The sequence below is a fragment of the Suricata suricatta genome, chromosome 7 (genome assembly GCF_006229205.1).
Source record: "Suricata suricatta isolate VVHF042 chromosome 7, meerkat_22Aug2017_6uvM2_HiC, whole genome shotgun sequence".
NCBI classification, from domain to species: domain Eukaryota; kingdom Metazoa; phylum Chordata; class Mammalia; order Carnivora; family Herpestidae; genus Suricata; species Suricata suricatta.
The window spans coordinates 20,809,543-20,832,730 of NC_043706.1; the positions used below are offsets into that span (position 1 = coordinate 20,809,543).

The 23,188-nt window shown below is 39.3% G+C and overlaps 1 protein-coding gene across 9 annotated transcripts in view; it reads left to right on the forward strand.

Annotated features, from left to right (window-relative positions):
* Positions 1-23,188, forward strand: part of CAGE1 (cancer antigen 1) — a 46,961-nt gene that overhangs the window by 19,844 nt on the left and 3,929 nt on the right. For 4 of the 9 annotated variants that reach the window (XM_029945474.1, XM_029945475.1, XM_029945477.1 and 1 more), the window contains exons 8-11: positions 1,392-1,472; positions 1,697-1,804; positions 7,708-7,812; positions 8,413-8,483. In XM_029945474.1, coding sequence (XP_029801334.1) covers positions 1,392-1,472; positions 1,697-1,804; positions 7,708-7,812; positions 8,413-8,483 — 365 coding nt within the window. Of the gene's footprint in view, positions 1-1,391; positions 1,473-1,567; positions 1,634-1,696; positions 1,805-7,707; positions 7,813-8,412; positions 8,484-20,398; positions 20,553-22,419; positions 22,529-23,188 lie in introns of those variants that run through there. The other 5 variants (XR_003911198.1, XR_003911199.1, XM_029945479.1 and 2 more) reach the window with 4 other exon arrangements.

Genomic DNA, 23,188 nt, shown 5'->3' on the forward strand with positions numbered 1-23,188 from the left:
ATGGGGAAGGCAATAGCAGGATGTTAACTTGTGCCCGCTTTAATTTGAGAGGAAAACAGATGTGACAAGTTTATCAGCCAGCGGAATAAAAACGTACTCAAATATGGGATCTTGGATTGTAATAACAAACTCAGTCCTGTATTATCAGGAAACTACTGCATAGAAAATCTATGCAGGCATCCTGGGGAGTCTCTTTGTCTTCTAGTTAACCTGTAGAGAAAAGGATCAAGGAATAACAGCTGTGCAGAGAAACAGATACTCTTCAAAAATAGGCCCATCGAGGGGTGGAGCAGGATGTTACAAAAATAAAATGTCAGATATTTGTGTTCTTTTGGTAAATTTACTGAAATATTGGCAGGTGAAATGAGACAGTGTCTGTGATTTGACCTAGTGAAGGGGAGAACTGGAGCGGGGAGGACATGGTTGGGGGGATATAAATGATACAAGATGGGCTACTAGTTGTCAATAGTCGAAGCTGGATGAAAATTACATGGAGGTTTGTTGAAGTTTTTTCTCTATTTAACTATTGGAAATTGCTCATAATAAAAATAATTCTGTGCTTCACACTTTATTTACCTCACTGATTTTTAGAGAAGTTTGAATTTTGAATATTAAGATGTATATTATTACTGAAGGGACAAATGAACAAATAAATGATTATAAATTAGGTCTAGGAAAAATTGGCAGCTTTTTTTTTCTTTAAAGAAGAATTCTGATAGCCTGGTTGTAAAAACAGCTGAATGCTGGGATAAATTCCTAGAGATCTCCAGGCCATCTTCAAGTTCATTGATTGTTAGGACCCTTGGGACCCTGCATACAGTCCTACCACGGGTCTGTTTCACAGTGAGAGGATACAGAACAAAGTAAGCACAGGGAAAAGGTGCTTGGGGCAAAGTCCAAAGGAAACCAGATTTAAACTGCCAAGAGTCCCATCTCAGTGGAGTCACACAAGATGCACCTCCTTTTCCCAGCATTGAGCTATGACAATATATGTAAAGTTTTTACGTACCTCATGAGAGACCCAGCACCCAGGATTGTAACTGGGGGCTACTCACATAGGCACCTCTGCCTAGCACATATGAAAATTCCAGACCCTCCAAAAGGAAAGAGGTGTTTCTGTGTAAACTATACTCTTTGTACAAATAGATTAGGCAGAATGAGGTATTGATATGATGAAATTATGGAAATCCTCCTGCAATCCAGTTCCCAGTCCCCGAGGGGGCAGAGAGCAGTCTCAGCTCTGCTGTGGGATTGCTTTTCTGCACAAGAGCTGGAGAAACAGTAGATCTTTGGAGACCAGGGATTGGATGGTGCAGGATTTTATTATAAATGTTATAGAATATATTTTATTTCATCTCCTTTTCTGAAATGTAAAATGCTTTTTTTCTTAGCTACTGAAACATAAAGACAGAATCACAACTTTTAGAGAGTTAATTACTAACGAAAAAGCATTTCAAGATCGGGTTATTGAGGTGAGTGTAACATTCACTTTGCACTGTCTTAAACATACAAAAATACAATTTCAAATATTTATGTTCTTTTGGGAAATGTGTTGAAATCCTTCCAGCTGTATGTTCTACACGTCTATGATTCTAGTCACTGAAGATCTGATTGTTAATCTTATAAAATACTTATTGTCAAATTTTCCAAGGAATATGAAAGTGTTGGATGTGAGCACAAACGTATTTAATCTCAGGTTACAGGCTTTGATTCAGATGATGCCAAGAACATTGGAGATGTATTTATCTTACTGGGAGCCAGACTGAATATGTACCACAGTCTGAATGAGGAGCTTGATTGCTTGGTAAGAAAGATCTTCTGTTGCTTTGCTATCCTTTTTAGCCATAGCACCATTTTATGGATGAGTTTAAGAAACTATAAACCTTTGGGGCGCCTGAATAGCTTGGTTGGTTAACTGTCCAACATCGGCTCAGGCCATGATTTCACCATCCATGAGTTCAAGCCCTGTATCAGGCGCTGTGCTGACAGCTCAGGGCCTGGAGCCTTCTTTGGATTCTGTGTCTTCTCTCTCTCTCTCTCTCTCTCTCTCTCTCTCTCTCTCTCTGTCCCTCCCTGGCTGATGTTGTGTCTCTCTCAAAAATAAATAAACATTAAAAATATTATAGATAAAGGATTCTTTTAATCAAACTTAAAAAAAAAACTATCAACCTTCTAAAACTTCGTTCATTAGGATGGTCTTACACTGACACTGTGGTGTCTTAACCGAGGCCAGGTCGCGGCGCGCTCCTCCCCGGCGTTCGGCGGTACCTGTCTCGTCCGCCCCGACGGCAGGGCGGAGAGTCCTCATGGGTTCTTTTCCTGAGGGAGGGAGAGAAAGGGCGGGAAGGGGGACGCACAGAGAGTAAAGACAACACACGGTTTCAATCAAGCCTCTTCTTCTCAAGCCTCTTCTTCTTTATTCAGAAAACCCCGAATCTTATAAAGGTTTCAAGGCAGGAAAACAAGGCGGCTGACCTAGGTTGGTTGCTAGGAAACAGGGTCAAGGGATTAAGACTGGAGTAAAAAAGGAACCGGACTAAAGTGTCCTAGCACAGCGCCTGAGGGGCTGAAGCTACCCTGCCTGCAGGCGGTTGAGCTTTGATCTTCTGGCTTCTCCTCTGGCAGGGAGTGGCCCCTGCCTATTTTGCAACTCCCCTCAGGGAGTGACAAATCCGGCTAGCAAATGGCCAAGCAGCTGAGATCTTTGCCGCTCCCCACACTGTGGCAGTATTATTTGACCATAAAGAGTATAGAATTGAAGTTTGTATTTTCAGATTTTGATATTTTACATATTACCCTACCTTATATTGTTTAGACTAATCAGATTTATTTTTTCAAAATGCAGAAATAAAAAAACATGCGGTATTTTCCAGTGATTGAAGTACATTTATATTGTTGCATATGCTACCACCGTTCTTTTTTTAAAGTTTTATTTATTTATTTATTTATTTTTTGTGATCTCTACACCCAACATGGGGCTCAATCTCACAGTCCCAAGGTCAAGAGCTACACGCTCTTCTGACTGGGCCAGCCAGGTACACCACTAGCACCATTCTTATATCCGCATATTGATAGCTGTTTATAACAACTATGATTCAGGAGTACTTGGGAAATAGTTCTTAGAGGTTACTTTAGATGCCATCTAAAAGATGAAGGTATCACCACAGAAAATACATAGTAATTATGTGACTTAACGGAGGTGTTAGCTAATGTGGTGGTGGTAATCATTTTACAGTATAGAAGTGTATCAAATCACCATGTTGTATACCTTAAACTTACACAGTATTACATATCAATTATATCTCAATGAAGCTGGAAAAAAATAAAGACAAATAAACAGGAAAAATAAGTTATAAGAAAGAGAAAATGTGGGGCGCCGCCGTGGCTTAGTCGGTTAAGTGTCCAACTCTTGATTTTGGCTTAGGTCATGATTTCATGGTTCGTGAGATCAAGGCCAATTGAATCCTACTATAATGAAAAGGTGATTAAATAATGTAATTTATTTGTTAATAGCAGTTAGAGAAGTCTATCATATTTCTAAATTATTAAAAATTGTTATTCTGCACTAAATTCATAGCATAACCATTCATCTATAAGACAGAAGAAAATTCAATGTTGTGAGGGCTCAAAAGTTTCTTGTAACTCATTAACTTTTTAATTTAATAAGTAATTATTGACTTCCCACAAAAGGCTAAAAGGTTCTAGTCACTGTAGACACAGCTTAATCAAACATGATGTCCACTTGTAAGAAACCCGGAAAAGAAGACATAAATAACTATTCAAAAGGGATAAAAGAGAAAGTTTTTTTTTAAGGTTTATTTATTTCGAGAGAGAGCACGCATGAGAGGGAAAGACAAAGAGAGGGAGAGAAAGAATCCCAAGCAGGCTCTGCACTGACAGGGCAGAAACCAACATGGGGCTCAGTCCCATGAACCATGAGATCATGACCTGAGCTGAAATCAAGAATTGGGTGCTTCACTGACTGAGCCACCAAGGCATTCCAAAGGAGAAGTTTCTTAAAAAGCGATACAGTGACTAGTGTCTGACAGAGGCCATGTTTGTTGAACGAGGAGTTCAGAGGAGGACCAGATGCTGTCCAGGTGGGGAGGATCATGGAACACCTTGTGAAGGGGAATGGCAACTGGACCTTGAAGACTGGTTCCATTGGAGCATAGGAACAACTGCAAGTCTCATATGCGGCTGATGGGAATGTAAAATTGTACAGCCACTTTAGAAAAGCTTGGCAGTTTATTAAAAAGGTAAACATATACCTGCCATTGGTCTACTCTTAGGTGTTTACCCAAGGTACATGAAAGCATATGTTCATACAAAGATCTGGACATGAAAGTTCCTAGCAGCTTTATTTATAATCAAAAATCAAAAGCAACTCAAATGTCTCTCAACAATGAATGGATAAACAAACTGTGGTATGTCCACATTATGGAGTACTACTCAGCAAGGAAAAAGGGAAGAACTACTGATACACATGCAACCTAGATGAATCTCAAAATTGTCTGGAGTGAGAAGAGCCAGCCCAGAGTAAATACTGTTTGCTTATATTCTATAAAACTCTAAAAAATACAGACCAATCAATAGTGAGAGAAAGCAGTATTTGCTGGGGGTTCACGCAGTGTGGGAGTCAGAGAAGACAGGCATTACCAAGAGACAAGAGGAGAGGCAGTGATGGTTATGTTCATTATATTGATTGTGGTGATGGTTTCATAATTATATACATATGTGAAACCATCAGACTGTACTCTTTAAATATGTCCAGTTTAGGGGCAGGCAGATGGCTCGGTCAATTAAGCATCCAACTCTTGATCTCAGATCAGGTCAGGGTCTCATGGTTTGTGGGATCAAGTGCCATGTCAGGCTCTGTGCTGATAGCATGGTGCCTGCTTGAAATTCTCTTTATCTCTGTGTCCCTATCCCCATCATGCATGGACATGCTTTCTCTCTCTTTCTCTCAAAATGAGTAAACTGTAACAAAAATATGTGCTATTTATTGTATGTCAGTAATACTCTTAAAACAGTTAAATGTTACACACTTCAGAAACTTAAAATTTTGATTTCACTGTAATCCAAAATACTGCTTTACAAGAGTTATTCCTTTATCTCCAAAACAAATACTCTTTAAGGGATATTTTGCTCTTATTTCTTTAATCTGAGGTTAGCAAATTTAAACAATTCAATCTGTGGATTTAAAAGGGCTATTACTTTGATCTTGAAAGTCATTAAAGAGGGGCGCCTGGGTGGCTCCGTTGGTTAAGCATCTGAATTCAGCTCAGATCATGATCTCACAGTTTGTGAGTTGAAGTCCTGCATCGGGCTCTGTGCTGACAGCTCAGAGCCTGGAGCCTGCTTCCATTTCTGTCTGTCTGTCTGTCTGTCTGTCTCTCTCTCTCTGCCCCTCCCCCGCTCACACTGTCTCTCTCTCACTCTCAAAAGTAAATAAACATTGAAAAATTCTTTTTAAAAACTGAAAGCCATTAAGGAAATCCAAAACGTGCCATAAAGTCTATAATGAAAAAGAGTGAGAAGAATTCTGTATTGCTTTAGTAGGAGGTCATGCGACACAGGAGGCCCCAGGAGTGCAGGGAGGAATGGAAGGGGGAAAGCCAGGCCCTGTGCTAATGGCTGACAAATACGGTTTTAGTATTTCCCACTTCTAGACCTATCCTTTCAAAGAATTTTAGATTCTCTTCACCTTGATCCCATCTGTTAAATTGAGGTCATAATATTTGTATTCCGTATCTTAAATAATGTATGTAATCAGAGAAGGACCACTGGTTTGGTATTTTCCCTTTAATTTATTGACATAAGAGAGGAAGAATAAGAGAGTTGCTATTTCCGCAGCAAATTTGTTTTGCCATTGCTTCTCCTACAGGATTTCCCTACAGACATGAAAGTGTATCTAAAACATTAGAAGATCGATAGCCATTCTTTACATTGGTACTTAATGGGGACATTTCTGTCATTTTTCTTCTATAACTGATTTGAAAATTAAGGTAACTGATAAGGGAACTTGTGAATACCCTTTCCTGATAATTAATCTGAGATGCCATGGTTAGAAATAAGTTTTTTAATTTTTGGTATTTTTGTGTGTGTAAATAAAGATTAGGCCTTAGGTCAGAACATGACATACATTGAACTAAGCCTTTTTAAAAACTTGGTGTGGTATATATATACAATGGAGTACTATATGGCAATGAGGAAGAATGAAATATGGCCATTTGTAGCAAAGTGGATGGACCTTGAGTGTGTCATGTTAAGCGAAATAAGTCAGGCAGAGAAGGATAGATACCATATATTTGCATTCATAGGTCTAACAGGAGAGACCTGGCGGGACCATGGGGAGAGGAAGGGGGAAAGAGAGTGGGGGAGAGTGAGGGACACAGATCAAGGGAGACTAGTGAATACTGAAAACGAACCATGGACTGAAGGGGGAGGGGGAGGGAGGGAGGGGATGATAGTCATGGTGGGGGGCACTTGTGGGGAGAAGCACTGGGTGTTATATGGAAACCAATTTGACAATAAACTATTTAAAAAAATAAAAATAAAATGGAAATATGGTTGAAAAAAAAAAAAACTTGGTGTGGGGCACCTGGGTGGCTCAGTTGGTTGAGCGTCCAACTTCAGCTCAGGTCATGATCTCGCAGTCTGTGATTTCAAGCTTCATGTCGAGCTCTGTGCTGACAGCTCAGAGCCTGGAGCCTATTCTGTGCCTCCCTCTCTCTCTGTCCCTCCCCCATTTGTGCTCTGTGTCTCTTGCTCTCAAAAATAAATAAAACATTAAAAAAATTAAAACTTTGTATCATTTATACAAGTTGAAACTATCAAACCTGAAAATGCATTATCTGGCACATTAGTGCTTTAATTTAGATGGAATCAAATATATCTATACATTGGTTATAAATGGAAAGAGGTAAGGAAGATTTGGGGTGGACACTTGTATTCACTAACACGTGTTTGATTATTTGCAAAGCTTTTTCATAATATTAAATTGGAGGAAATTATCATTGTGATTATAAAATTATAATTTCTGCTCCTCTGTTTTAAATGCAATCTAACTAGGATTAGTGTCTGTTGATTCACTTGTGGCACACCTTGGTTTAAGAGGAACAGAGTGCCTGGGTGGCTCAGTTGGTTAAGTGTCTGATTCTTGGCTCAGGTCAGGATCTCATGGTTTGTGAGTTCAAGCCCTATGTTGGGTTCAGTGCTAATAGCACTGAGCCTGCTTGGGATTTTCTCTCTCTCTTCCTCTTTCTCTGCCCCTCCCCCACTAACACTGTCTCTCTCACTCTCTCTCTCTCTCTCTCTCTCAAAAACAAACTTAAAAAAAAAAGAAAATCTTGGAATAAAGTATAGGCCACTGTTCTCATTAGTTCGTAGCATCCATATGTGGTTTTCTTTTTTTCCCCCTAAGAAATGATTTTTTAAATTATTTTTTAATGTTTTTTTTTGAGAGAGAGAGATACAAAGTGCAAGTGGGGGAGGGACAGAGAGAGAGGGAGACATAGAATAAAAAGCAGGCTCCAGACTCAGAACTGTCAGCACAGAGCCTGAAATGGCACTTGAACTCATGAACTATAAATCATGACCAGAGCTGAAGTTGGATGCTTAACCAACGGAGCTACCCAAGTGTCCTCATATGTGGTTTTCATGACAGTTTCCACAGTTTGTATTTTTATTTATGTTTCTCCATAGATTCCAAAATTGGGAGGTCTTCTAAAGTCAAAAGCAGACCAGTGCTACAGACTCACTGAAGAAAATGACAAATACCAAAGACATTTAGGCAACTTAATAAATAAGGTACAAATTTTCTTATAGAAATTTTTGTTTTTAAAAGTATGCCAAATATTAAAATAATAGAATTTCAGTGCTACAAAGGATCTCAAGAATGATGAAACACATTTATATTGATTCTTTTTCCTTCATAATGACGTTTTAAAATGTCCTACCAGCCTTTTAGCTGACCCCTAACAACGTTCTGGGTATGTATCCCCCGCTGTCCACTATTTTAGATCTTAGTATTAGGGCTTCATTTTAGGGTAATTGTAAATCTTTTCAATTTAACATTCTAGTTTGCCTTCTGAAAACCGCATTAACTTTAACCGAACAGGTTCTAACCCTTAGCTGATCCATCTGCCGCTCGTGCAGAAGACACCTGGGTTACAGCTGTCCGTTTTCTGACACTTCAGTCTTTCTGCCTGATGAGTAGGTACTTTGTAGTTCTATTGCTAATCATATTCCTGATTTCAGACTGTAAGGAAGATGTTTTTCCTACTGCAAAACTTGATGAAATTCACATAATTAAACTTCAATTGTAGAGATTTTTTTAAAGCAAATATAAACAAAAATAAAAATTCTAGAATTTATCATAGAATAATTTTTTGGCTTAATTTTTCCAAGGCTACATCACATGAAGATATGATCAAATGTGCTGACCAAAGGCTTGAGATATCCCACTCCCAGATTGCACTGTAAGTTGAAAAAGCTTAGTTTTCAATTTTGTAAACATTTACCGATATTTTATTTTGCTCTCTGGCTTGCCAAGTTTATTTTCTTAGACTCCTAGAAAGAGAAAAAATGTGCAGTTTTTATAAATTAAGGCCATTCTTCAATAAAATAGTCTGCTTAATGTCTGACTACTTGCATAACCAGATTTTCATCTTCCTTTCTCACAGCTCCCTTTATATTTCAGGGAGGGGGGCGGTGACAGTATTCATGAGAAGCATCCAAAATTTTCAGGAGATATTCCATGGTGTTCAAGTAAAATAACCTTGCAACGCTTAGACTTCATTCACAAAAAGTTTTGAATGCACACCAAACGAAACATCCATGTATGTATTTCAAGTACCAACTAAACTCTCTCATGAGAATGAGATTCAGCTCTGGGCGTCTGGGTGGCTCAGTCAGTTGAGCGCCCTCCTCTTGATTTTGGCTTGGGTCATGATCCCAGGGTCCTGGCAACTAGCTCCTCATCAGGCTCCAGGCTGAGCATGGAGACTGCTTAAGACTCTCTCTCTCAACCTCTGGCACTCTCGCTCTAAAAAAAAATAAAAATAAAAAATAAGGTGTGCCTGGTGGCTCAGTCAGTTAGGCATCTGACTTCGGCTCAGCTCATGATCTCACAGTTCATGAGTTCAAGCCCCACATCAGGCTCTGTGCTGACAGCTCAGAGCCTCAATGGAGCCTGTTCAGATTCTGTGTTTTTATCTCTCTCTGCCCCTACCCTGCTTGCTCTCTCTCAAAATAAATAAATAAACTTAAAAATTTTTTTTAAAAAGAAGAAATTTGACACCTCAGTTCTATAAATTTTACTAAAATGGTTGTCAACTGTGGCTGCTTATTAAAATTCCCCTGAATGCTTTTTAAAAACATCCAGTGCCCAGACTCTACTCCCTGATCCAAAAAGCTAATACCAAGTTAGTTCTGGGCATCAGTGTATTTGAAAAGCCATCCAGGTGATTCTAATGTCTGGACAGTTTGAGAACCACTGCCAGATGTCATGTGAGATGATTTGCTTTAAGTGGTAAGAATCATCATTTTTAAATAAAAATTTCTATATTTATAAATTTGTTATATTCATGAAGACAGTTTTTAAAATTTATTATGAATTAGCTTTGATCTTTAAAAGTATTTTTTTGATGTTTTTATTTATTTTTGAGACAGAAAGAAAGTACAAGCTGGGGAAGGACAGAGAGGGAGACAGGAACCAACGCAGGCTCTGCGCTGACAGCAGATATCCTGGTGTGGGGCTTGAACTCACGAGCCTTGAGACCATGACCTGAGCAGAAGTCAGATGCTTAACTGACTGAGCCACCCAGGTGCCCCAACTTTGGTCTTTTTAAAAGGTGTATGCTGCTTCAAAAATGATCAAATACATCATTAGAACAATGTTTCTTTAAGTGGTGCTATTCTGTTAATATTTAGCAGTGTTTGGAGTATCTTTAAATATTTCTACTGAATATACTGTAAGTTTTCAATGTACGTGCCTTGCATTTTAGAAACAGCTGCTTACTTATAAAAGCCATTAATATTTGATTTTTCTAAGAGACTAAATAAAAGAAGGAACTTGGTAAGGTCCATTTTGCACATGCAGCCAGAGTAATCTTTCTGAAATATAAATCTCATCTTGCCTCTTAAAACACTTTTAGTGATTTCTTCCACCACTTTTAGATAAAAGCAAAAATCCTTAACATGACCTAAAAGTTTCTTCACGATATGGTTTCTGCCTGCCTCTCCAGTCTCATCTCCCCACTCCCTGCCTTGCCTTCGGCCACACTGGAGATATTATAGCTTCTCAAATGCATCACATTCCCTTTTACCTCATGACTTTAGCATAGGCTGTTCCACCTGGAATGCTCAGGCTTCCCTCATCCCAGTTATTGCCTACTGTTCTTGAAATCTCCACCCAAATGCCCGTTTTAGAGGTGCATTCACTGTCTTCCCTATCTGAGTAAAGCAGGTTTTCTGAAATGCTACAGAGATTCCAGTAATCATGCATCTCTCTCCTGAACACTGCTTTCTCTGTAATACCTGTGGCCAGATCAGTTTCAGGTGTAAAAGTCCCTGCTCCATATAAATATATATATGTTATATATGTATGTATGTGTACATGTATATATATATATATACACACACACACACGCACATACACACATGGCTCAGAACCTGGAACCTGCTTCGGATTCTGTGTCTCCCTCTCTCTCTGACCCTCCCCCCTCTCAAAAATAAACATAAACAAAAAATTTTTAAATATCCCAGTTCAACATACAGATGGCCAACGGGTGCATGAAAAGATGCCTACATCACTAATCATCATAGAAATCAGAACCACAATGAGAAGTCACCCCACACCTGTTAGGAGGGCTGTTAACAAGGATAGAAATCCTAAGAGGTGGAGGAAAGGCAACTTGCGTGCGCTATTGATGGGAATGTAAATTGGTGCAGCCACTGTGGAAGACAGTATGGAGGTTCCTCAAAAAATGAAAGATAAAACTACCATATGGTTAGGCAATTCTACTTCTGGATATTTATCTGAAGAAAATGAAAACTTGAAAAGATACATGTACCACATATTTACTGCAGCATTATTTACAATAATCAAGATACAGAAACAACTGAAGTACCACTGATGAATGAAAAGAAAAAGAAAATGTGATATATATATGCAATGGAATGTTATTCAGCCATAAAAAGAAGGAATTCTACCATTGTGACAACATAGGTGGAGCTTGAGGGCATCATGCCAAATGAAATAAGTCAGAGAAAGATAAATACCAGATGATCTCACTTATATATGGGATCTAAAAAAAAAAATAAGCTCATAGATACAGAGAACTGATTAGTGGTTGTCACTGTCAGGGGTCTGGGGGGCCGGTGCAATGGGTGAAGAGGGTCAAAAGGTACAAATTTCCAGTTATAAAATAATCATAGGGATGTAATGTATAGCATAGTGACTATACTTATTAATACCGTGTTGTAGATTTGAAAGTTGCTAAGAGAGTAAATCGTAAAATTTTTCCTGACAAAAAAAATTTGTAACTCTATTTGGTAACAGAGAGCAACTAGACTTATTGTGGTGAACATTTCACAATATATATAAATATTGAAGCATTATGATGAACATCTGAAACTAAAATGAAGTTTTACATCAATTATATCTCTCTAAAAATCATTTTAAAAGCCACAAATCAGATAGCACTATTTTAAAGTGCATTAAATCCTTGATGAGCCTCCCCTCACCCTTAATATAAATGCAAACTCTCTACTCCAGCTTCTAAAACCCTACATTATCTTACCTAATACTGTTTCTCCCACCTCATCTTGGTCTCTCCTTCCCTGTTGCTTGTAGTTGCTAGAACTTGGCAAGACTTGCCTCTCTCAGGGCATTCACACTTGCTCTTGCTTCCGCCTAGAGTGTTTTCCCCTGACCTGACATTTTGTCCTTATCAACCTTTAGTCTCTGTTCACATGTCACCTCCTCAGAGAGACTTTCCATGACCACACTGTCTAACGTGACCCTTCTTCCAATTCCTCTGTATCACAGAAATACATACATAATACATACTCAATGAACAGAATAGACAGTAGATGGGTCACTGAATAGGAAAGAATTAGTGAGTTAGAAGAGAAAGAAATGCATACACTATCACACAGACACATACGAAGTAAAGGTCAAGTGAAACAGTGCCCAGAGGAAGAAGATCCAAACTACTTGGAATTTCAGAAAAAGAACAGAATGGTGGAGAATAAACTATGGAGGATTTTTCGAAACAGGATAAATGTAAAGAAATGAAGACCTAGAAGTGTTGTATGTATAAAACTAAAGAATACTAGATAGGAAGAGGGGATCTTAAAACCAGGGTTAGAGAAGTGACCTTATCTGCAAATGCAAACCGGCTTGCCTGACTGCTGTCCTGTGGACAGCAACAATAAAAGCCAGAAGAGAGTAGAACAGCGTCTGTGGTAAGAGTCAGTGCCGACCTAGAGTGTTTTATCCACTTGAACTCTTGAAGAAATGCAGATAAGATACGGAAGCTTCAGACAAAAACATAGATCATTTCCTGACAATAAGATTTTAATATTAGAAACTTCAAAGGAAATGAAGATAGAGAAATGACAGCAGATGCAGCAGAGATTAATTAAGGAGATATTATAATAAAAATGTTATACGAATGATTTTGGAAAAATTAGGTGAAATGGAGAGTTTATAGAAAAAATATTAAAAGCAGACAAGGAAAGCCTGAGAAGCATAAATGATAATTAATTTCATCATAAACATAGATGCAAAACTTCTAAACAAAAATAATAAACTGAATCCAGCAATGAAAAGAACAACAATGCTTTCTGAGCAAATTGAATGTTTCACAGCAATGAAACATTAGAAACTCTTTAATAAAATCCACCACATTAACTGAATAAAAGAGAAAATAGCATTTCAATAGGTTCAGAAATTCTACAGCAGTATACATTAAAAATATTTTTGTACGGCTCATGACAAAAATACAAGTAAGGGACTCTTTTTAAGACTATATTTATTTTGAGGGAGACAGAGACAGCATGTGTGGGGGACGGTCAAAGAGAGAGAAGACAGAGAATCCCAAGCAGGCTTTGTGCTGCTGGCACAGAGCCTGACACGGGGCTCGAATTCATGAAACCACATGATCATGACCTGAGCTGAAACAAATTGCTGGTCTCTCACCTGCCTGAGCAAGCCAGGCACCCCGAGAATCTTCTACTGTTTGACTAATGGTATGTTCCCATCCTCTACCCCCCAAAACCCAAAGCCAATATAATAATCAGTTGAAACACTGTATTTCTTTCATCTGAAAATCAGGAACAAGATTAATAAACCCATTGTTGTTGCCAATTCTACTTGGTAATATGCCAGTAGTCCTCACCAACGTCCTAAGAAGAGAGAAAGAAATAGAAATTGTGACGTGGCAATTCTATAAAAGTGACAAAATTGTCATTAATTTCCAATGATATATTTTCCTACCCAGTATGTCCACAATAACCTACAGATAAATTGTTGATATTTATAAATGATTTTAACAAAATTGGCAATCACAGAAAGCTTCTAAAGTCAATTTAATTTCTATACATGAGCAGCACACTGTACATAAATAAAATCTTAAGATTCTATATATAATAGCAAACAAAAATTTCCTACAAAAAATATGCATGAGGGGCGCCTGGGTGGCTCAGTCATTTGAGTGTCCAGCTTTGGCTCAGGTCATGATCTCACAATTTGTGGGTTCGAGCCCCGCATCAGGCTCTGTGCTGACAGCTAGCTCAGAGCCTGGAGCCTGCTTCGGATTCTGTGTCTCCCTCTCTCTCTGACCCTTCCCTGCTCGCGCTGTCTCTGTCTCTCAAAAATAATAAAATAAAATAAATTTTAAAAGACTTTCTATGAAGCTACAATAATCAAAACAATGTGATGTTAAAATAGAAAAAGAGATCGATGAAACAGAATATGGAATCTAGTACAAACCCACACATTTATGGCTGACTGATGTCTCATAAAGGTGCAGATCTAATGAAATAGAGAAAAGATTGTTTTTATCCGTATGGTGCTGAAATAATTGGATATTCATTTGTTTAAAAAGAAAAACTGGGGTGCTTGGGTGGCTCGGTTAAGTGTCCGACTTCGACTCAGGTCATGATCTCCCAGTTTGTGGGTTTGAGCCCCGTATCGGGCTCTGTACTGACAGCTCAGAGCCTGGAACCTGCTTCTGATTCTGTGTCTTCCTCTCTGTCTCTGTCTCTTTTTCTCTCTCTCTCTTTCAAAAATAAATTAAAAAAAAAAACTAAAGGGGCGCCTAAGTGGCTCAGTCGGTTAAGCCTCCGACTTCGGCTCAGGTCAGATCTCACATTCGTGGGTTTGAGCCCCACATCAGGCTCTGTGCTGACAGCTAGCTGAGAGCCTAAAGCCTGCTTCCGGTTCTGTGTCTCCTTCTCTCTCTGCCCCTCCCCCTCTCATGCTCTGTCTCTCTCTGTATCAAAAATAAGTAAAACATTTAAAAAAATAATAAATAAAAAATTTAAAAAAACTAAAAAAAACCCACACACTTTTATTTATACCTTGTTACTAGAGCCAGAAGTAATTCAAGGTGCATATTAGACCTCAATGTAAGAGCTAAAACTACAAAACTTCTGGAAGAAATATAGGAGAAAATGCCTGTGACCTTAGGTTAGGCAATGATTTAGATAAGACACTAAGAGCATGATCCATAAAATAAAATTTGAGGGGCACCTGGGTGGCTCAGTGGGTTAAGCGTCCAGCTTCGGCTCAGGTCATGATTTTGCAGCATGTGAGTATGTCCACATAGGGTTCTGTGCCGACAGCTCAGAGTCTGGAACCTGCTTCGGTTCTGTGTCTCCCTCTCTGTGCCCCTTCCCCACTCATGCTCTGTTTCTGTCTCTTTCAAGAATAAACATTTTAAAATAATTTTTAAAAAGATTTGATTTTAAATCTTTTATTTAAAAAAACATTTTAAAATATTTGATAATTGGATTTCATCAAAATTAAAAATTTCTTAGAAAAAAATCCTAAAACTTATATAGAATCACAAAAGACCCTGACTAGCCCCAAAGCAGATGCTGAGAAAGAAGAACAAAGCAGGAAACATCACACTTTCTGATTTCAAGCTATATTTATAAAGCGATAGCAAACAAAACTACATGGTACACGGATAAAAACAGAAACACAGACCAAGGAGCAGAATCAAGGGCCCAGAAGTAAACTCACACATTTACAGTCAACTAATATTTGACAAGGGAGCCAAGAATATTTAATGGAGAAAAGGCAGTCCCTTTATTGAAGAGTCTCTTAGAAAATTGGCTATTCACATGGAAAAGAATAAAACTAGAATACTCCCTTCCACTGTTCAAGAATAGAACTTGAAATGGATTAAAGACATAAATGAAAGGCTGAGAACCATGAAACTCCTAAGAAAAAAGATAGCATAAGAAGCTCCTGGACAGGGGCACCTGGGTGTCTCTGTTGGTTAAATGTCCAGCTTTGGCTCAGGTTATGATCTCGCAGTTCATGAGTCGGAGCCCCACACTGGGCTCACTGCTGTCAGCACAGAGCCCGCTTTGGATCCTGTGTCTTCCTCTCTCTCGGCTCCTTCCCCACATGCACTCTTTCAAAAATAAGTAAAACATTTTTTAAAAATTAAAAAAAAAGTTCCTTGACATGGGTTTTGATGTTTTTGGATGTGACACCCAAAGCACAGGCAACAAAATAAAAAATAAAGAAGTGAGACTACACCACTCTAAATAAACTCCTCATGATAAAAGAAATAACAAAATGAAAAGGCAACCTACAAAATGTTAGAAATATTTGTAAACCATATGCCTTATAAGGGGTTAAAAGTCTAACATATGTAGCAAACTCATATAACGTAATAGCAGAAAAGCAAACAATTGAATTTTAAAATGAACAAAGGATCTGAATAGCCATTTTTCCAAAGAAGACATTCAAATGGCAGGTACATGAAAGCATGCTCAACATTACTAATCATCAGGGAAACGCAAAATCAAAACCACAATGAGATATGTCTTTATACCTGTTAGAATGGCTACCATCAGGAAAAATGAGAGATAACAGGTGTTAGCAAGGATATAGACAAAAAGGAACCCTTGTGCACTGTTGGTGGGAATATAAATTGGTGCACCCACTATAGAAACAGTATGGAGGTTCCTCAAAAAATTAAAAAAGAACTACCACATGATCCATATCCTGGTGTTTATCCAAAGAAAATGAAAACACTCAAAACAATATGTGTGTCCTTATGTTTATTGCAGCATTATTTACAATAGTCATGATATGGAAGCAATCTAAGTGTCCATAGATGGATGAATGGATACAAAAAATGTGGTATGTACACACACGCACACACACACACAGAGAAGAATATTATTCAATCATAAACAAGAAGAAAATCCTGCCATTTGCAATAACATGGATGAAACTTGAGGGCATTATGCTAAGTGAAATCAGTCAGAAAAAGACAAATACCATGTGATCTCACTTATATGTGAAATCTGAAAAACAAAACAAAACCCAAACCCATAGAAAAAGAGAACAGATTTGCAGTTAACAGTGGTGGGGGATGTGTGTGGGCATGAGAATTAGGTGGAGGTAGTCAAAAGGTATACATTTCCAGTTATAGGTCATATAAATATTTGGAAAAAATGTACAACATGATGACTATAGTTGAACATTGCTGTATAATATATTTTAAAGTCACTAAAGGTAAATTATAAAAATTTTATCACAAAGAAAAAAACTTTTATTCATTTTTTAAAGTTTATTTATTTATTCTGAGAGAGAGAAAGAGTATACCTATACAAGAACAGGAGAGGGGCTGAGGGAGAGAGAGAAAATCTTAAGTAGGCTCTACACCCAGCACAGAGCCCGAGGTGGGGCTCTACTCAGGGCTCTATCTCACAACCATGAGATCAGGACCTGAGCCCAGATTAGGAGTCAGACACTTAACTGAGCCACCTAGGCGGCCCTATTTTCTCTTTTTTATTTTTCATGTATTAATATGAGATGATTGCTGTTAACTAAACTTGTTGTGGTTGTGGGGAAATAGGTTCTACTTACATAAATGGGTTAGATAAAAGCTCAGGGTGGAAAGCCGCCACCACGGGGCAAAAACAGCTGAGGTTAGGTAGTGAGATATGTAGTGGGATCACGAGTACTTTCCATTCTGACACCAATATACTGTTGTACCTTGATCAGAAACTCCACTTGCCACCAAGACCCTTTGCTTACACACAAGTTAATTATTACTATCTGATTGTTTTCTTCCATCCACCATGTATATAAGATCTTGTTTTTTTCATGTTCGCCATGTGGGTAATATCTTGTGAGCTCAGTAAATACAGAGCCAAAACCCCTGGTCGGGGCTCTTGTCTCCTCCCAGACATTAGCCTCTCTCACATTCTGTTCTGCATCCGTTCTCTTGCTGGACAAGAGAGAACTCCAGACTCATAGTCTGCAACATGTGGTGACCATTTCACAGTCTGTATAAGTCAAGTCATTATGCTGTACACCTTAAACTTATGCAGTGCTATGTATGTGTCATTGTGTCTCAATAAAACAAAGAAAAAAATTTAAGCTTCTGCTCTTCAGGAGACAGATGAAAAGACAAGTCACAGTCTGAAAGAACACATTTGCAAGTCATATATCTGATAGAGAACTTTTATCCAGAATATATAGCAAATCTCAATACTCAGTAGTAACAAAACAACCCAATCAAAATGGCAAAGATTTGAACAGACACTTCACCAAGAAGATAGATGGATGACAAGCACATGGAAAGATATTCAATATCATTAAAAGACAAATTAAAACCACAATGAATACCTCTACAAAACTAATGGAAGTTTCCAAAGACTATGCCAAGTATTGGCAAGGATGTGGAGCAGCTGAACAGCTCAGACCATCCTGGTGGGAATGGAATATGACACAGCCACTTTAGAAACAGTCTGGCAGCTTCTTACAAAGTTTCGCAGACACTACCATATGATTCAGCACTCCAATGTTTTGATCCAAATGAAGAGATGACAATATTAAATAGGCCTTCTGTTTACAAACAGCTTGAATCTATCATGCTTCATTATTAGAGAAAATGCCATGGAATAAATCTTTGTATTTCTAGACTTGTGTACACACAAAAATGACTGTCCATGCCAGCTTTATTTGTAATCCACAGAGCTGGAAACAACCCATACGTCCCTCAAATGGTAAAATGATAAACTGTAGTATAGCCACACAATAGAATACTACTCAGTGATTAAAAAAAAAAAGAAAGAAAAAAAAAGAATGAACTTTTGGTACATGCGACAACACGGATCAATCTCAAAATAATTGGACTAAATGTAAGATTCCATTATATAAAATTTTAGGTAATGGAAAGTAACCTATAGTGAGAGAAAGCAGGCCAGTGGTTGTCTGGGGACCTGGGAGCAGGGAGGAATGGGAGTGAGGGTTTACAGATGTACATGAGCAAAATTTTGAAGATGATGGATATGTTCACTATGTTCATTGTGATTATTGTTCCCTGAGTGAATATATATGTTAAAGCATCAAACCACACTTTAAATATAAATAAATCTGCAATTCATTATATATCAGTTATACATTAATACAGATGTTTAAAAAACAAAAAACAAATGCCAGTGCTAACACAGACATTAAAATGGATAAGTCTGACTTCCACTTCCAAGTAGGGACAGACATCATGCCACCTGTTGACACAGTCCAGTTAGCACCTTCATTCTGCTGGATGGTGCTGCTCTGTTTGCTTGGCTCCCTGCATGAGCTGCCAGTGTCCTTCAAGGGAGAACATCGATTCCCACAGGAAACTAATGACTCCATTTACTTGGGCTTAGGTTGTGGCGTTTTGTCCTCAGCTCTATGCACAGGAACACTGTGTATAAGTATATCCTGTTGGTGCTTGTAGCATGCTTAGAAGAACTTTTCACTCTCCTTTTTTACTTATTTTTTATTTTTTATTTTATTTTTTTTTTTATTTGTTTATTTTGCAAGCAAAAGCAAAGGGCTTTATTACTATTACGGGTTTATAAGCTCGGGCTCACAGACCTCACCAGCACAGTGGATCCATGCTGAGAGCCTTTACTTATTTTTTAAAAATCTTTAAAAAAAATTTTTAATGATTTATTTTTGAGAGAGAGCAGAGTATGAGCAGAGGCAGGGCAGAGAGCGAGGGACACACAGAATCCAAAGCAGGCTCCAGGTTCCTAGCTGTCAGCACGGAGCCAGACACAGAGCTCAAACCCATGAATCGTGAGATCATGACCTGAGCTGAAGTCTGATGCTTAACTGACTGAGCCACTTCAGTCTCTCTCCTTGAATATCCTCTTCCTCTAAGACTTGGGCAGTTGTTTGTGAACTCTAGAAAGACAAAGATTTATTACATGGTATTTTCTCTAATCATGAAGCATGACAGACTCAAGCTGTTTGTAAACAGAGGGCCTATTTAATATTTTCATCCCCTCCTAGATGGACAACATCTCCCCTTTAACCTCTGAAAACAAAAGCCTGATATCTCTGGACAATAATGCAGAGGTTTCAAGATGACACCATATGAGGCGTATCCCAAGGCAGATGTGTTTTGTTTGGCCCATCTAATGTTTAAAGTATTTTTGAAATATTGCCAATATTTAAAAGAATATTTTCTATAAAAAGTTAGATTTCCATCTCTTCTTTAAAATTGAGATCTGACTCAGGACTGCAGCATTCCCACATGGCAACATCAGGCAAGAGCCAAGTAGCAACTCTGTCCTTCAGGCAGAGAATAGGTGTGATTCCCTCCCAATCAGATGGGGGCCCTCAAATGTCGGGCAACGGGACTGAGCGGGGGCCAGGGTTGGGGGCGGTGAAAGAATTCACCTGAGACAGAACAAAGGAGAGAGAAGTTTATTGATTACACCTCAAGGGAGCAGCGGGCAGGGCAGCAAAGGAGAGACTGCCACAAGGCAGTGGGTGGGGACTGTATTTAAAGAGGGAAGGTGAGGTGGTTTGGGGACCAATGGAATTTCCCCTCTTTTAGTAACTGCCTGGCTGTAAGTAACCCACTGGTCAGCTAGCGCTTATGGTATTTTGAGGTGGGTTGCCTGATGGGCCGAGTCGTTCAGCCAGGGGGTTGGGGTTACTGTGGGCCCTTTTGCTTTGATCAAGTTTTCATGGCTCAAGTTTCTTATTTAAAAGTGACCTCTAAAATAAGGGTAAATGCTCTCTGGTTTGTCCAAATCCCCCTTAGCTGGCTTTATTCAGTTCACATACTTGCTTGACTCTTCCATCGGCATTTGAGGTAATGACCCCTGCAAGAGAATTTTCTATCCTCCACAGATCTGTTTAATCTCCATAGTAGCCTGAATAACAGCTTCCCAAAGACAGCCAAACTCCATTCCCTGGGACTTGTGAATGCACCCTCATATGGCAGAAGAGACTTCGCAGATGTGATTAAATGAGGGATCTTGAGATGGCAAGATGAGCCTGGATTATTTGGGTGAGCCCTAAATGCAGTCCCAATTGTTGTTACAAAAGGGGGGCAGAGAGAAGTCTGATGACAGAAGATGGCAATGTGATCGAGCAACAGGAAGCATAAAGGCCACGTGCCGAGGAGCCAGGAGCCAAGGAATTAGGACAGCAGCCGGAAAGGGAAAAGGCAAGGCAAAGAAGACTGCTTCCGAGCCCCTGGAGGGAGCATATCCTTGCTGGCACCCTGATTTTAGCCCAGGGCACCTGATTTCAGACTTCTGACCTCCTGAGCTGTGGGAGAATAAAGATGTGTTGTTTCAAGCTTCTAGGTTTGTAGTCAGCTGTTGCAGCAGTCACAGGAAACTAATAAACTGTCCCTGGACAGAAAAGGGAATTTGGGAAGAGACTACTTTAATTGAATTTGCCCTCCTAGAGGCAAGAAGGGAACCTGCTGCTATCTCTCTTGCTAAAAGCCGTAGAAGTAGAACACCAGTAAATCTCTAACAGGCCACCTGCGTGCTGTGATCCGTCCTATGACGCTGTTACACATTTCCCCCTGTTAAAGCAGTTCACAGCTCAGGGGCTGTGCTTTTAAAAGTGTGGGGGTTTTTCTAATGTTTATTTTTGAGAGAGAGAGAGTGAGAAGGGGAGGGTCAGGGAGAGAGAAGGGCAAAGGATCTGAAGCGGGCTCTGCACTGACAGCAGTGAGCCTGATGCAGGCTCGAACCCACAAACCATGAGATCATGACCTGAGCCGAAGTCAGAAGCTCAATTGCTCAATTTGTTGAGCCACCTAGATGCCCCCAGAAGCTGTGCTTTTAACACGTTACTCCCAGAATCATGTTGGGTTTTCTCCTGCAAAGGGATCAGTTCTCTACCCACTGTGTAAATGAATAAAGCGTCTGTCGCTTTATAGGTTTACTACAATCTACTTACCTTCTTCACTACTGGAACCTTAAAGGAAGAAACTGATTAAATAATTTGAGTTGCTAGGAAAAAATCCCAAATCCTCCGATGGTGAGGTCGATGGATGATATACGGAAAGCTAGATCACCATTTATATTTATCATCTCAAATCCCCCACTGAATCCAACAAACTGTTAGTTTGGAAAAGTCAATTTTAGTCATAAAATTGTTTCTTCCTTCAGTCTTGAAGAGAGAAATAAACATTTGGAAGATTTAATTAGGAGGCCCAGAGAGGGAGCAAGAAAATCAAAGTGAGTTTTTCTCTCTGTTTCTAAATAATGTCTTTAACTTTAGAACATTAAGCATAATGAATAACACATTAAAAAACTTTTTTTCCCTTTTCTTAATTTAAGATACACTACATACAAGTGTTTGGAATTTTGCCTTGCATAAAAGAGTTGTTTAATAAATGTTTTTTGTAGAACTTGAATTGGAAAGCGGAATACCCACCCTCCCGGAACTTACAATCCCCTCTAAGGAAGATACTATAAAGACGTGAGCTAACATTTTGTCTACAGCAAAACAGCTTACATATATTCTTTATATATGACCGGATTTTCTTACACTAATATTAAATCTTATAATACATTATTTCTGTAGAGTTGATGCTACAAGGTATATGCACAAACCCTATGGGGTTGGTTAAGACCAATAGCAGGATATTAAAATGGAATTCTTTCTGGCCTAGTCCCTGAGGTGCTAATAAAACACTTATTAAAGTTCTCAAAGTGAGAGTGAGTTTCCCCATGTGCAGAGTTTCTGAAGGAAATTGCAAAGAACCTGTTTCAGGACTCCTATCTCTTGGCCAGATCCAGTGTATAAAAAGTGTGGAGAGTGGGGAAGACTGCAAAAGAAATTTCTTTGAATCCATTGTATTGTGAGCTCCCATGGCCCCCAAGTAATCCTACGTCTTTTACTTAAAGCCTGGTGTGGGGGTTTCCAGAAGATCGCCTGGAGAGCTTTGATATGCCTGTCCTGAAAGTTGGGAAACAGAGGGCCAGGAAGCCCTGGGCCTGAGATAACTAAAGCCAGGTTTGGCGCCTCCCAGAGGGGCTGGGAGGGGGCGGCCTGTTCTCCCTCGGCTTGCCAGCGGGACGAAAGATGTTTGTGGTAGTTCCTTAAGTACCAGACAGGAGAGAATCGAGTTCTCCTGGGCTCTGCCCAAAGCTGCCTGGAGGGATACCAGCACCAAGAGGCTGGAAGGCAATGCCAGAATTTTAGAGGCTGATAAAGGAGCGTCAGGTGAGCACTAGAAGAGAGAAGCATCGGTCTCGGTCAGGGGAAGTGTCGGACAGAGGTTCCTAGCAGTGGCAAGCTCCATGGACACAATCAGCTGAGCCACTACAAACCCAGAGACTGACTGCCACCAAGCCAAGTAAAAATGTCCCAGCACCTTACTTCTCCTTCCTCCTCATGCAAATGGAGGAGATGGAGAATGAAAAGGGAGCAGAAATTGACCTCCAGTGGCAGGTGGTGACCTCCAGTTATAAGCCTTAGCTTGGAGAGGGGGAGGAGAAGTCCTACTTCTGAATGAAGATTAAAGGATTAATGTGTAAGACCGGACATTCTGCTTACTGAATTGAGTTTGTGTTCGCGCCCCACAGTGAGGACTGACCTCACCTTAGAGTAAGCCAACAACATCACTGGGCCCGCTGCATATTCAGCCAATGGCAAAGGAGAAGCTTCCTTGAG